The following is a 15,107-nucleotide window of genomic DNA, read 5'->3' on the forward strand; positions in this document are numbered from 1 at the left end:
GCAATAAGGATCCGGAAGTTCTGAGTAGTATTTCAGACAACGGCTATATGCATTATATATATATATATTATATATATATATTATAAATATATATACACGAATATATATATATATATATTCGTATGAGGTGACAAGTTCAGTTTTCAGGATGACCAGCTTTTTCATCGGAAATGATTCACAGCTGTTCCTTCTTGTTTTTCCAGCTGAGCATGTTGGTTACAGCGAAGCTCGTCAATGAACTTCGCTTTTACAAACGACACTTTTTTTAAGAACAGGAGGAAAAATAACGCAAGGGGGGGGGCAAAACAGCCAATCAACAAAGGGGATAGAATTTCCAGTTCATGCAAGCTCATAGTTTTACCCCTCCCTTACGAGAAGAAATAGACCAATAGTGAGCCTTTTCCTCAGCCAAAACATAGCCTCTAACCAATCGGAAAGGAGCCCGATGGCTTATTTCGCCCAATGAAGTATGCGCTACTATCGGAAAGAAGGGGAGGTTGGCAGAAGAAAGAGAAACATCCAGCGCCTGGAAGATTCGAATCGAACGTTTATAGTCGCAGAGAACATTTGAGCGACCAATCGGCGGGCTCCAGAAGCGTAGACTTGAGCGTTGAGACACCTCTGGCTTCCCTCCCTGCCCACTCGGTCTCCCCACATGCTCCTCCCCTGGATGCTGTTGTTTGTGGCGTGTTAGGCTGCCGAGGAACTACGCGAGGTGGTGGTGGGGATATCAACATCTCCTTGGTTCGTGCGGATTCCAAAGCGAGAAGGCCGAGGCGGTCGACTTGGCTTGAGCCTGTCGGGGGTGCTAGCCGGAAGCGTCTGATACCGAAAAAGGCAATCGGTGTTTCGGGGTGGAAGAGGAGAAGGATTCCTTTGTGGATTTTCCCCTCCCCCAAACATACACGCACACCGCCTCCGCCACAGTGAGTGCGTCTGGCTCTCCTCCTCCTTTCCTTGTTGTGGTTTCGTTTCTCTCGCCATGTCGGTGAATATGGAGGAGCTCCGGCATCAGGTCATGATCAACCAGTTCGTGCTGGCTGCGGGCTGTGCGGCGGATCAAGCAAAACAGCTGCTGCAGGCGGCCCACTGGCAATTCGAGGTGCGTTGCGGCCGGCGGGGCGACCCCCCCTCCCGTGCCGGGAGAAGTGAAAGGGGGAAATATTTACTCCCCCCCCCCCCATTTCCTGGTTCTGCGTTAGCTTTGAAAGTAGTTGTGGGAGCGGACACTCAGTAGGGGCCCCCTGTTTATTCATCGCCATAAGCGGCATTTTCTATCCCCCCCCCCCCCAACACCCCACGGCTGTGTAACACGCGGGAGGGCGCACCTCTGTATATTGCTGTTACTAGGCGTATAAACAATCCATCAAAGGAATTCGAGTAACTATTGTCTCCTCCTGCCTTCCGGGGCCGGGAATGCGTTGGGCCTTACGTGTTGACTAAGCTCTTGTTGCTGCTGGTCGTGGGAAAAAGGGGTGGGGAGAGGGGAGACAACGCCGATGTTCCTTAAACTGCCCAGGCGAAAGACAGATATGCGGGGCCACTTTGAAGAAAGCCGATTGGGACGATTATTTTGAATAGTCTGGTGTGTGCGAGAGAAACGTTCCCTGGGTTGAAAGAAAAACTTAGAAATAATTCAGACCAGAGAGACCAACGTTAGGCCGTGCGGTAGTTAGGAAAGAGACGATCTGTTTCTCTCTGCTTGCGATCCCTTCCTCCAGTCTTTTTCTTTTTGGTTGTGTGCGGCACTCGGCCTGTTAAGTGTGTGAAGAAGACTCGCTTTTCTTCCCTGTACTCGACTGGGAATCCATTTGGACCTTAGGCTTTCTAGTAGCTCTCTAACACACGGGGTGTGTGTCCTGCCTACCCAGAGAAACGGCTCCCATGTGCTGTAATCACGGCTGAGTGTGATTAATTTGCGTGGCCAAATCCTCTTCCTCCTCCACAGCCACACCGTTTTAAGTTTGTGTTCCTTTGTTTTGGTTAATAAAGCTGGAGCAGGAAAATACTGGTTTCAGCCAACCCCCTTGGCCTCCAACGAAAGAAGTGTCTTTGTCCATTTTCTTTTTGTGTAATCTACTATAAAAATCTGATTCCGGAACATTGTGTTTTGGGTGCTGGATTTCTCTCCAGTGGAGGTGTATTTGGACTGCATTTCTTTTGGACTGGCCTGGGTAACATTTTTTAAAAAACACCTCTCCCCCTAGTCCCAAAAGAGACAGGAAAGCAACATTTCATATTTGACCAAAGCCAATATTGGGTGGATGGGTGGGGGAACATGGGGGTGGGGGGAGGAAGAGCTAAACAGACCTCCTGTGAAAGTATTTGGGGAAGGGGATGAGCAGGTGATCAGGCCTGCTTCCCCCTTCTCTTTCATTGCAATGTAAAATATTTTTGGTAATCTTGCACTCGAATGTGACTTTCCCCATTGAGCTCTTCCCCCTTGTTCTAATGGTAGGCTTATGTGTGTGTTTTTTTAAACATAGACTGCTTTGAGTGCTTTTTTTCAAGAAACCAACATTCCCAGCACCCACCACCATCATCAAATGGTAAGTAGTTGAAACTTTGCAGACTCATGCTGTTCTTTGCAACATCTTTGCTTCCTGTGGGCTGAAGTGAAATTTTGCATCAGAGTGGATCTTTCTCCTTAACACCTTGGATATTTCTTGCTTCTCTGAACAAATCGCACCTATCTGCAGTGCTCCCTTAGTCTGGAAAGCCCCTCTCAGCAAATAACTTCCAAACACCACATCAGAGACCACTCTGAATACCTTTTGAGTTGTCAAAGGCTGCTGCACTTAAAGTCATGTAAATATAAGGAGGAGGGGGAAATTTCTTGTCCTGCGCGAGCAAGGTCTGATTTTTTAAAAACACAACCTTTGATACTGGGTGGAGAACAGGAGGTTGCATCTAGAAGTGGTTGTGAATTCAGAGCTGCCAGCTCTTCAGACAGCCATATTGCTCTGCAACAAGAGAAACACACAGACTGCAAATGTAAACAAGAACCAAAATGTCTGCCAGGAAACAGGGACTTCTTTTTTTTTCCTCCTCCACCTTCCTCCTCCCTTTCATTGCTTGCATGGCTGTCTAGCTATTTTTATGCTTTTTAATAACTTGCAAACCAGCAGGGTTGGGAAGAAGAACAAATTCAGACAAGCTTTAGGGTTCTTCTCTTCCCCCCCTCCCCCTGTGATCTAAACTTGAGCAAAACTTTACATGACCTTGGCTGAAGGCAAGTTTCTTTGACAGAGCAAAGGGAAGGGGGTTTGTGTGTGTGTGTGTCGGGGGTGAGAGGCTGGGGCGAAACCAGTGCTGTGCACTAGCAAAATAAGAGCAAGGCAGCTAAACTGCAGCTTTTCTTTTTCTGTGCTTTGGTGATTGTTAAAGCCAATGTTTGGTCCTGAAGGAAGAAGAAAAAGGGTCTGGGGATGAACTGTTGCGTGGAATTTTGAAGTATGCCTGTTAAATAGTTGAGAGAGATTTTTACTACCCTGAGGAATTAAAAAACTAGTTTTCCATTTTAATGTAGCTGATTTTTTTAAAAAATAGCTTTGCTAATGCATGAAAGTTTCTGCTTGAGCTTTAACTATGTGTTTGTATTAATAGCTACTTGACAGTGTAATTCTGAGTTTACTCAGACTACCCGCAAGTTAAGCTCTACCTTTTGATACATTTATTTATTAAAAAGGGTGTATGTGTGTGTCCTTTTCAAGGTGGCTTACAAAATAGAGTAAAATGAACAACATAATAGTTTATATGAAAGAAATATCAAGCTGTAACAATAGCTAACCATATATGGTAATAAAACAGCATAAATGCTTAGTTAAGCATATACATGTTGCACGTGTTCAAATTAGTCAAGAATGTATATTGATAGATTTCACAGGAAAACATGTTCTGAAACTTGAGGAGTAGTGCTAAGAAAGCCTTACCTCGTCCTACATTTTTGCTCTGAGGGGTTCCTAAACAGTCTTTGGCTAATCTTAGCTGGAGGACAAGATCACTGTTTCTCTTCCGGGGGTTTTGCCATAAAATTAGGGTAGTCTTTTATACAGTGGTACAGGTTTCTGACCGGTGGCTCAAGTGGTTAAGACGCTGAACTGCAGGCTGTGGAAGGTCGGTAGTTCAGCAGTTCGATACCCGGGTGTGCCGCATGATGGAGTGAGCTCCCGTCTCTAGTTCCAGCTCCTGCCAACCTAGCAGTTCGAAAGCAAGAAATTGCAAGTAGATAAATAGGTACCACTTCGGTGGGAAGGTAACAGCGTTCCGTGCGCCTTGGTGTTGAGTCATGCCGGCCACATGACCACGGAAACGTCTTCGGACAGCGCTGGCTCTTCGGCTTTGAAACGGAGATGAGCACCGCAACCCTAGAGTCGGACTCGACTGGCTTTCGAGCAAGGGAACCTTTACCTTTACCTTTACAGGGTGGAAATATACAAACTGAAAAGTAAAAATTGAAGTGTATCTCACATGGGAAAATAGATGTAACTTCCATAAAAGTGCACATTTCCATTCATATAGGGAGTAAAAGGATATCACATGAAACGGACTTCTGTTGATTAGGGAACCTATTCATAAACTGCTATGTGTCTGTTTATCTGTCTGTATAGTAGGTATAACTTGCTTTAGAAAAATGTTGCAAGAAAGAAAATAATGTTATAAAGCTCTTTGCACAGTCCAGTATTTATATACTTGTGTATACAGGAAATTTTGTGTTTGAAAACGCAGCATCTTTGCTAAAGAAAAAAAGTTCTACCATTTTTGAAGATGTATTTTTTGTGTGTTGTGGCCAAAGAGCTTCAGGTTGAAGATTGTTTTGTTTGATTCCTCTAAAACAGGTTTTACTTTACACTATATTGCAAACTTTTGTTGTTGTTTAAAGTCACTTCTTTGAAGTGAAATATACCAGCCTTCTGCTCTAAGGTGGCTTTCTGTGGAAAACTGGTCTGTTTATTGGATTTGCTTTTCATTCTGTGGTTATAAAATTTTCTTGTCTTTGTAAGTGTATTTTTGTTTTATCATTAGCCTTATATTGGTGAGCTCCCGTCTCTGGTTCCAGCTCCTGCCAACCTAGCAGTTTGAAAGCAAGAAATTGCAAATAGATAGGTACCGCTTTGGTGGGAAGGTAACAGCGTTCCGTGCACCTCGGCGTCTAGTCATGCCGGCCACATGACCACGGAAACATCTTCGGACAGTGCTGGCTCTTCGGCTTGGAAACGGAGATGAGCACCGCAACCCTAGAGTCGGATTCAACTGGCCTTTGAGCAAGGGAAACCTTTACCTTTGTTGTTTTAGATAAGCAAGGCAATTCAAGATGTGAGTGAAGAAAGAAGGTTTGCTTATGATTGCAGAGTTGGGCTCCTGATTCATATTCCACTGCATGTTTGGAACAGTTCCCCTGTGTTCACTGAGAACTAATTTAAGCCTGCTCTTTTAGAAGCTGGATGTAGAAGTAGATCTCCCATGTTTGTCTGAAAACTCACAGTGCCCTTGACTAGTTTCACATGGGACTGGCACGAAATTTTAGCCCATCACTAGGCTGAGGTCAGCCAGCTTTATCAAGGCCTTCTAAACTTTTGCATCTTCTAATAACTCTTAACACCTCAGGAACCGTTTGCCGTTGGATTCTGCATTTGAGATTGCCAAATAGGGTATCTGTTGCAGAATTACTCTCTACTGTTGAGGGCAGTAGCAGCCCCTTGGCCACAGTGCATTTCAGTCCCGAAGCATATCACTCTTCTCCCCTAAGCATCTGTCTCAGTCTTATAACTGTCTCAGTTACTGTTTTGTAAAAAAAAAAAAATCTAGCTCTGCAACAACACACTGATTTCTGCCTGCAGAACTGCACGTGCTGATGTCCTTAATCTAATTGTACAGCTTTGCATTTGGGAGAAGGCGCATACGAGAACCATTGGGAATACTGTTTGAAGCTGCTAGCCTATTCCATCCAGCCATGCTGCTTAATCTGCTGCTAGAACTCCACCACCAAGGGAGAGGTTCATATTTGGAGATGGCGTCAGCAGTGGTGAAGATAATCCTTCTTGCAGTGGTTTACTAGGTGATGTTTTGGTGAACCTGATAGGCCTTCGTTAATAACATCCAAGCCCAGAATATTCATGACCCTTTGATCTTGTGCAATCCTTTCTCCAGCTCAGCTGTGGAGTCAAAAAGAAGCAAAGCAGGATTTCAGGCTTGATTCAAGGTGTTTGAAATGCTTAACACACAGCAGGAGAGTCTAGTTCAGTGCTGCTATGGGAAGCTTAGCCCGATTAATCTGTTTTATATCCAGTCCTTGGTGCCTTGTGCCCTCCTGTACACATTGCCAGCAAATCCGCTTCTGCCCTCTTTTCTCTGATTCTTACATGTTTGTATGATGTGTGTGTGCTTAAGGATATCACCTTGTAGCTGTAGATATCTTAAAACTTGTAGCTGTAGATATCTTAAAACAAAAGTAAATATATCCAGCACTCTGAGGAAAGAGATTCTCCTGTCTGGCATTTTAAAATTCCTTGTTTCTCTCATTAGCGTGCAGGCTGCAAGTTGACTGGGGCTCTCCGGTTATTCATAAAACAGTATCTGACATGCAGATTTAAGCCAAATGTAACTGCATCATAGCTGTTAAGGAGACAGCAGAGCCCATTCTTGCATGCTCTGGAATGTTTCTCCCAACTGCCAAGCATTAAGGGGTTTACAGTTTCTGCATTCGCTAGGGGCAGTTTAATAGAGATTGCAAACAAAGGATATCCTGTCTCCCTTGGAAGGCTATCTTCAGCCACTCCCCCCCCCCTATCTTTTTATAACCAGTTACACATTAATCAGGAAACTGGTGTTTTGAGTCATGATTTGCTGTGTGTGACTGTTCCCTGTTTGCCCACCATTATTCACCCAGAGCTCCCTGATACCTTTTCAGGCTCCTGTGTGTTGCAATTCTGAATTTCAGGCTCTCTCTGTGTGAAACTTTCCCATTTCTGCCTGCTCTTCAGCCTCACTCTTCCTGGTACTTGGAAGTTTCTGCTTAAGCCCACTGGAAAATTTCTAATTTGCTAAGGGAACAGAAGTTGAGGAGGCTGAGTAAAAATTTTCTGGAGTTTTTTTTTCCCCCTTTCATTTACAGTTCTGTTGTAGAGGCCAGATCAGCCATTACCTTCTGCCTCCCCTTACAGTTTACAAAAAGAAGAGGAGGAGATTGGATTTATACACCCCGCCCTTCACTCAGAGTGGCTTACAATCTCCTTTTCCCTTCGCATCCCCACAACAGACACCCTGTGAGGTAGGTGGGGCTGAGAGAACTTTCGAGGACTGCTCTTGAGAGAACTTGTGACTGACCCAAGGTTACACCAGCAGCTGAAAGTGGAGGAGTGGGAAATCAAACCCATTTCTCCTAGATTAGAGTCTGCGCTCTTAACCACTACGCCAAACTGGTCCTGGGAGGGGTCCCAGCCCATGTCCTGCTTGCCCTTGCCCCCTTCCGGATGCCAGTGTTTTCCTTGGAAATGTAGTGGATTCCCTTCCTAGTTGTAACAGGAAGCTAAGCCAAGGAATGGGTTACCCACTGCCCCTCCTCGTGGAGTCAAAAGCCTAAGGGAAGTGGGCCAGCAAATACTATGCTGCCACCATATCAGGTTTGGAGAGCAGCTGTACTTCCTCTTGCCTTAAAGGGGCAGTACCTTGGTAAAGTCAGTATTTTACCTTGCCTGTGCCTTAGTCTCAAGCCATGCAATCATCACTGACTGCTTGGCTTCCAGAGTTCAAGAGTACTCCATTTGGATACTTGTCTGTGGGCAATTGCTGTTTGCCCCAAGTGAATGGCAAATCGCTCGCAGCCGTCATTGTTCCGGTCATAGTTAAAATGTTGTTGGTATACCACAGGCTGTGGTGAGGCTAGCTAGGACATGTACATAATTATGTGCTCTGAGTGTGGTGTAAGGGCCCATGATATAGTTCTACTGCTTAAACTAAGAGTGAAGCGAGGTGTAATGTTTTAAGTGTGGTGGGAGCAATTGGAACACATGCTCTGTGCATTCTGAAGCATTTGCTACTACACAGTCAAGGTTTCACCCTAATTTTGGGTCTGACGCAGAACACTGCCTGAAATGAGGCTATGGGAACCATTTGAAAACTGCTTTGAGTTCGTTGGAGGAAAAATAGATTCCGGGTATTACTATATTAAGAGTTATTACTTAATCATTCTAGTTACAGTATAATATTGCCATTAACAGCTGTAAGAGAATGGGTGTGTATGTGTATATGTAATGACCCTGTCTTGTGATGTCAGGATACCTTTGACCTTAACCTCCCGGCAAGGTAATTATCGTATCTAACTAGTGATGTACCATCAGTAATCTTAATACTGTGTACACTGTGTACTAGGTGAAGGAGTTGTTGATATCCTTCCTTATTAATATTTCTGTTGCAGTCTCAGAAATCTTAAACATGAATCCTAGTTGATCAGCCATCCAGGCAGCTTCTAGGGCAACCTCTGCATTGCTTCAACAGCAGAGTGATATCAAGTTCATTCAGCTCATACAGATCTCATGTGTAATTGAATACATGACCAGGAAGGGGGAGAGGAAGATGACACAGATTTGCATCCTTGGTCTCAGCGTATTTGGTTGTGTCTATGGACCTATGGAACAAAATGGTGTGTGTATGTTTGGGCAAATAGAAGAAGAGTAGATGAATTTTTAAAGCAAGGTTATTTTAAGTTGCCATGGAAAGTTCTCCCTCTGAGGCAGAGGACATCTTGGGTGCTTCCAACCATCCTGTCAAGGAGGCAGGGACTAAATCTCTTCCTCTTCCTGTGATGTGGGAGTCACCCATATCCTCAGTTTTCTGTTCTTGCCTCAAAGGGAGAAGCAGCTCTAAAAGCCACTGGATAGCTTTAAGACAGGATTTTTTCTTCCTCTTTCACTTCTGACTTGCTTCTACTTCCAGTCTTATTCTTCACTCTTTGCCGTACCCAGCCTGCTCCTGTCTGTCTTTTGACTTTCAGCCTTGGAACTCAATGAGACTGCCTCAGAGGAGGAACCCCCTCTAAAACCAGAGCCAAAAGGGATCCAAGAATTTCCCCCCAGAGCAGAATCGGAAGAAAAGGTTTTTCTCCTCCCTGAATCATCTGAACGCCGGTTGAGGGTAGAATGGACCAAACCCATGGCCAACCGGCAGTTCCCACATTTTGTTAAAAGGCTGTATGCGCTCCCATCCTATGCCAACAAACTCCTGCAGGTACCCCTAGGATGCCCCTATCGCAGCCTTGCAATCATATGACCTCCTCGCTGAGGATGGACAAGGATCTTTGAGGGATACTCTGGACAAAAGAGCTGACAAGTCCCTAAAGAAAACACACGAGGCTATTTCAGTGGCCATTAAGGCAGCCACACCTGCCTCTATCACCTCTAATATGGCCAAAGTTTGGCAGAGAAAAATTGTGCAGATGATCCCAGGGGAAAATCGCAAACTACTTGAAGGGATTAATACGGCTATGGAATCTACTGCCTTTTCAGCAGACGCTACCCTACCTTCTCTGCAAGGGCCATGGTTTCTGCAACTGCTGCCAGGAGGGTCCTCTGGCTGAAAGTGTGGCAGGCAGACATCCATTCTAAAAATATTGTGTCAGCCTATCCATTTCAGGGTGCTAGGCTCTTTGGGGACACTCTAGATAAAATTCTAGCGGAGACCCGTGACAAGAAGAAAGCCATGCCCCAGGCGTTCAGAGGTAATGATAGGAGGCCCTTCACCTCTCGTCCCTTTCGATCCTAAAACACTCTGCCTAGGTTCAGACAAGACAAGAAAGCCTCTTGGGGATCCACCAGAGCTTCCTTCAGATGAGGAAACAACACATTCAGATTCAACAAACAGCCTAACAACAGAGGCAGCAGAATGGATTGGGACCCCAAGTCTCCCAAGGCATGACTATCTTTCCATGCCTATGGGGGAAGATTACTTCATTTTCAGGATTCCTGGCGTGCCTCTCAGACTCCTGGTCAATGGAGGTCATATCAAAAGGTTACTCCATAAAGGTTGCAAGAATTCCCCCTGAGAGATTTGTCCCCTCCCCAACGTACAGGAATGCGCACAAGAGGGTGATCACACGCGAATTCAGAACCTAAAAAGGTTAGTCAAGAATAGAAGAGGGCCAACTCTAAAAATCTAATTATGAAACATACAAAAATATACATGTATTTATTCAACATAAATTAAAATAACAAACAAGGGCCCATTCCTACCTCATATACAAATATAAAAACATACAAGGGCTAATAAGATAGACCTAACGCGTTTCGGCCTTTACAGGCCTTCCTCAGAGGTCTAATACAGACAGAACATGTTGGCTGATATGCAAAAATACATACAATCATACATATATGGAATAAAGACCAGAAACCAATTGTTCCAAAGTTTAACCACTGGGCAAAGAAAAGAAATACAAAAATACAAACGAAGCCTCCAGTGCAATCACATGTCCAGTCGTACTTCTCTCTGGTCAACTGTATATTCTTCTGAGATTGTACAGCCAGATGTTCCCAATAAAATGTTCCTTAGGTTAAAAGCAGTCTATTCCCCTTCCTATGGGAATATACGATCCCATTATCTCCTACACAAGCTGGCACTGAGAGCTTCAAGGACGTGTCCCTGTGAACCAGGGAGAGGCACATCTTGAGGAAGAGGTTCCGCCATCTTAGATAGAGCACTCACACCCACTCTCACTCCCCCCACCTAAGGAATTCCCCCTCCCCCCAGGGTCTATGGCAAACTATGTGAAGTAAAGTGAAGCATGGTTTGACAGGAGGACATGGGAGCCTGGCTGTATGGTGTGATGTATGTGTGGGCTTTAGGAGGAGTTACAGTTTAAACTTTCTAAATCTATGCATGTACCCGCCAAAATGCTTCAGAACTGACACAGTACTGTTCATGCCTGGAACCTGTTTAACTCAATAAAGCTTTTCACTGCTAAAGACAGTGTGCTTGAGAGTAACCAGGGAGTCTGACACCTCCTTTCCTCAGAGAAGGACCCCACATGGCAAATATCCAAGGATCATTCTCCCTCTGACTGGAACGCCTGATGGAACAGCTCCGTTTTCACGGCTCTGTGGAATTGCTGGAGGTCCCGCAAGCTCTGATCTCAGTAGGGAACTCGTTCCAAAGCGTTGGCGCCACCAGGGAGAACACCCTGGTCCTAGTTGCCGCCAACCTGGCGTCCCTAGGCCCGGGGTGGCCAGGTTGTTTTGAGTTCTGTATCTCCGTGCTCTCTGGGGAACATACGGGGAAAGGCGGTCCCTCAGGTAGGCAGGCCCCTAACCATATAGGGCTTTAAAGGTCAAAACCGGCTCCTTGAAGCGAATCCGGAACGCTATTGGCAGCCAGTGCAGCTACTTTAGCACAGGCTGGATGTGCTCCCGCATAGGGAGGCCCAGCAGCAGCCTGGCCGCAGCGTTTTGCACTAGCTGCGGCTTCCGGAGTTGCCCCAAGGGCAGCCCCATGTAGAGAGCATTGCAGTAGTCCAACCTCGAGGTGACCATAGCGTGGATCATTGCAGCAAGATCATCGCGTTCGAGGAAGGGGACCAACTGCCTAATCAGCCGACAATAGAAAAAGGCTGTCTTGGCAGTGGCTGCTACCTGGGCCTCCATTGTCAGGGAGGCATCCAGGAGTGCTCCCAGACTCCTGACCCTCGGCACTGGCACCAATGGCGCCCCACTGAAGGCCGGAAGTGGGACTCCTAACCCCGAACCGCTCCGATTCAGGCATAGGACCTCCATCTTCATCGGATTCAGTTTCAGTTGGCTCAGCCTAAGCCATCCCGCCACGTCCTGCAGCGCCTGGTCCAGATCTTCCGGGATAGAGCCAGACTGACCACCCAACAACAGATAGAGCTGGGTGTCGTCTGCATATTGATGACACCCTAGCCCATGCCTCCAGGCAATCTGGGCAAGCATATAGATGTTAAATAGCGTTGGGGAGAGCACTGCCCCTTGCGGCACTCCACAGACTAGTTGATGCCTCTGGGACAGCTTCTCCCCAAGTGCCGCCCTTTGTCCCCGACCCTGGAGAAAAAAGACAAGCCGTTGCAAGGCCATCCCCCGGATCCCCGTGTCGGCAAGGCGGTGGGTGAGCAGCTGATGATCGACCATGTCGAACGCCGCCAACAGATATAACAACAGCAGCACCGCCGTCCCGCCCTGATCCAGATGCCTCCGGAGGTCATCCGTGAGGGTGACCAGTGCTGTCTCCGTTTTGTGACCCGGGCGGAAGCCGGACTGGAAGGGATCCAGTATGGAAGTGTCATCCAGAAAGCTCTACAGCTGTATCGCCACTGCCCTCTCTATTAATTTGCCCAAATAGGGCAAATTGGAAACTGGTTGATAGTTGACCAATTCGGCTGGGTCCAGGGATGGTTTTTTAAGGAGAAGGCGGACCATCACTTCCTTGAGAGCCCCTGGGAACCGGCCCTCAGAGAGGGACCTGTTGATAATGTCCCGAAGGGTGCCTTGAAACCTCTCGCGGGCAGCTTTAATGAGCCAGGAGGGGCACTGATCAAGGCTACAAGCATATGCAGATGATTTGGTCTTTATATTAGATACCCCAGCAGAATCAATTACAAACTTGATACAAGTAATAGAAGAATATGGTCAAGTGGCCGGGTTGAAAATTAATTTTAAGAAAACCAACATATTAACGAAAAACTGCTCAAAATTAGAAAATGCAAAGATCCAAGATCTATCAAAAATGGAAGTAGTTAAAAAGACCAAATACTTAGGTATAACGATATCAAATAGAAATATCAGTCTTGTAGAAGATAACTATACTAAGCTACTTAATGAAACTAGAAAGGATCTAGAAAGGTGGAAAGATCTAAAACTATCCATGATGGGCAGAATTGCTGCTGTGAAGATGAACGTCTTACCTAGGTTCATTTTCCTGGCCCAAAATATACCAATTCTAAGAAAAACACTATATTTTAAAGACCTAGAAAAGACATGTAATAGATTTATATGGGATAATAAAAAGCCAAGAATCAACCATAAATATCTGCAGGACAAAAAAGAGACGGGTGGCCTCGGAGTGCCAAACTGGAATTTATACTACAAAGCATCGGCACTCGTATGGATTAAAGACTGGATAACACTAGAAAACCCTAGACTGTTAAAACTGGAAGGACATGATCTAGCGTCAGGATGGCATAAATATATCTGGTATGATGAATGTAGAACACCAAAGAACTATACACACCACACGATAAGGGGAGCCTTAATAGGTATTTGGAAGGAAATAAAATCAAAATACTATCTAAAAACACCTAAATGGGTAGCACCGATTGAAGCAGAAATGATACCGACTCTGATGGAGAAAAGGTGGCAAGTCACATACGAAGACATACTAGATGATAATGAAAATCTGAAAAGTGTAGATCAATTAGATAAGCAAAAAGTGAAACTCACTTGGTGGGATATAATGCAATTAAATTCAAGATATAACAGAGATAAAAAAGTGGGTTTCTACAAAGAGAAAAACGACCTTGACAAAATTTGGTTGTCCTCAAGTGACAAATTAATACAAAAACTGTACAAATTATTAATGTCAGACTATTTGGCAGATGATACGATTAAAGGAACTATGCTTAAGTGGTCAAAGGACCTCCAATATACTTTAGAGGCTGAACAATGGGGAAAAACATGGCAGTCGATAAAATTTATGCGTGCAATCCCATATAAAGAAAATATATACAAGATGTTCTACAGATGGCACTGGACACCGGAAAAATTAGCAAAGTGTTATGGCACCCCTAATAAGAACTGTTGGAAATGTAAAAGAAACGTAGGAACATTTATACATATGTGGTGGAGGTGTGAGAAAGTTCAGAGTTACTGGAAAAAAGTATTTGGAATGATAAATGAAATAACTGAAGAACCAATTCCATTTGTGCCAGAGATAGCCCTACTAAACATGCTCCCAGAATTATATACTAAAACAAATAAGTATGTAATTACATATTTTCTTACAACAGCTAGAATACTATTAGCCAGAAAATGGAAACAAGAGGATCTACCCTCTAGAAATGATATAATCGACAAAATGTTATCGGTAACCGAAATGGACAAATTAAGCTTATTATTGAAAGGTTCTAGTAAAGAGATATTTGAAAAAAGATGGAGAAGGTTTTATGTATGGTTGGATAAAGAGACTATGTGTGACTCATAAGAATGATAAATGTAAATCGAGAATATGTTGTATATTGGAAACTTTAAATAAACTTTATAAAAAAAAAAAAAAAAAAAAGGCTGCAAGTGGTTGGGCCTCCAGTTGAGATCAGTCTGTCAACTTCCTCTAGGCTGAGTGGACCAAAATAATCCAGAATGGGACCAGAAAACGTGCATGGAGCCTCGAGTTCACTCAATGTCTCAAATGTGGCCGGGAGGTCACGACGGAGCAGCAAGACTTTATCTGCAAAATAGCTCGCAAAAGCCTCACAGCCAGTATCCAATTCCTTAACATTTTGTCTGCTCTGTGGCAGGGTGGTTAAAGACCAAATCGTTCTATACAATTGTGCTGGGCACGAACTTGCAGATGCTCCCTACCACCTAGTCATGTCACAAGCAATAGCTAATCGTGTACCTGCGTTAACATCCTCAACTTGTGACCCTTCTGCAGAAGGAGGTAGTCCAAGAGGTTTCAGACCCAGACTTGTTGCCTGGGATTTATTCAGAAATTTCTCTAGTAGAAAGGAAGGATGGTGGTTCCTGTCTCATTTTAGATCTCAGAAGGTTGAACACTTATTTGTGGTTAACAAAATTGATAATGGTGTCTGTGCTGCACTTCCTAGAACATAATGTTTGGTTTGCTGTTATCGATCTGTAAGATGCCAACTTTCACATTGCAATTCATGTAGGCTACAAGAGATACCTCCCTTTCCATTACAAAGGGAAGGTTTATCAATACTGTGTTTTGCCCTCTGGATTGGCAGCTGCCCCCAGGGCATTTACCAAATGTATGGCTCCTGTAGTAACCTTTTCTCGCCTTCAAGGATACAATGTATTCCCATATCTGAATGATTGCCTCTTGGTGGTAGATTCAAGGGAGTTATCTGGCAATATAGTTCTTGTAGTGAG

The 15,107-nt window shown here is 44.7% G+C and overlaps 1 protein-coding gene across 1 annotated transcript in view; it reads left to right on the forward strand.

The window, feature by feature from the left end:
- Positions 1-543: 543 nt before the first annotated feature.
- UBALD2 (UBA-like domain containing 2) overlaps positions 544-15,107 on the forward strand; it is a 59,879-nt gene continuing 45,315 nt past the window's right edge. The window contains exons 1-2 of the mRNA XM_015424006.1: positions 544-1,102; positions 2,487-2,549. Coding sequence (XP_015279492.1) covers positions 983-1,102; positions 2,487-2,549 — 183 coding nt within the window. The 5' untranslated portion in view covers positions 544-982. The remainder of the gene's footprint in view (positions 1,103-2,486; positions 2,550-15,107) is intronic.

The sequence above is a fragment of the Gekko japonicus genome, unplaced genomic scaffold (genome assembly GCF_001447785.1).
Source record: "Gekko japonicus isolate JY-2015 unplaced genomic scaffold, Gekko_japonicus_V1.1 scaffold442, whole genome shotgun sequence".
Classification (NCBI taxonomy): domain Eukaryota; kingdom Metazoa; phylum Chordata; class Lepidosauria; order Squamata; family Gekkonidae; genus Gekko; species Gekko japonicus.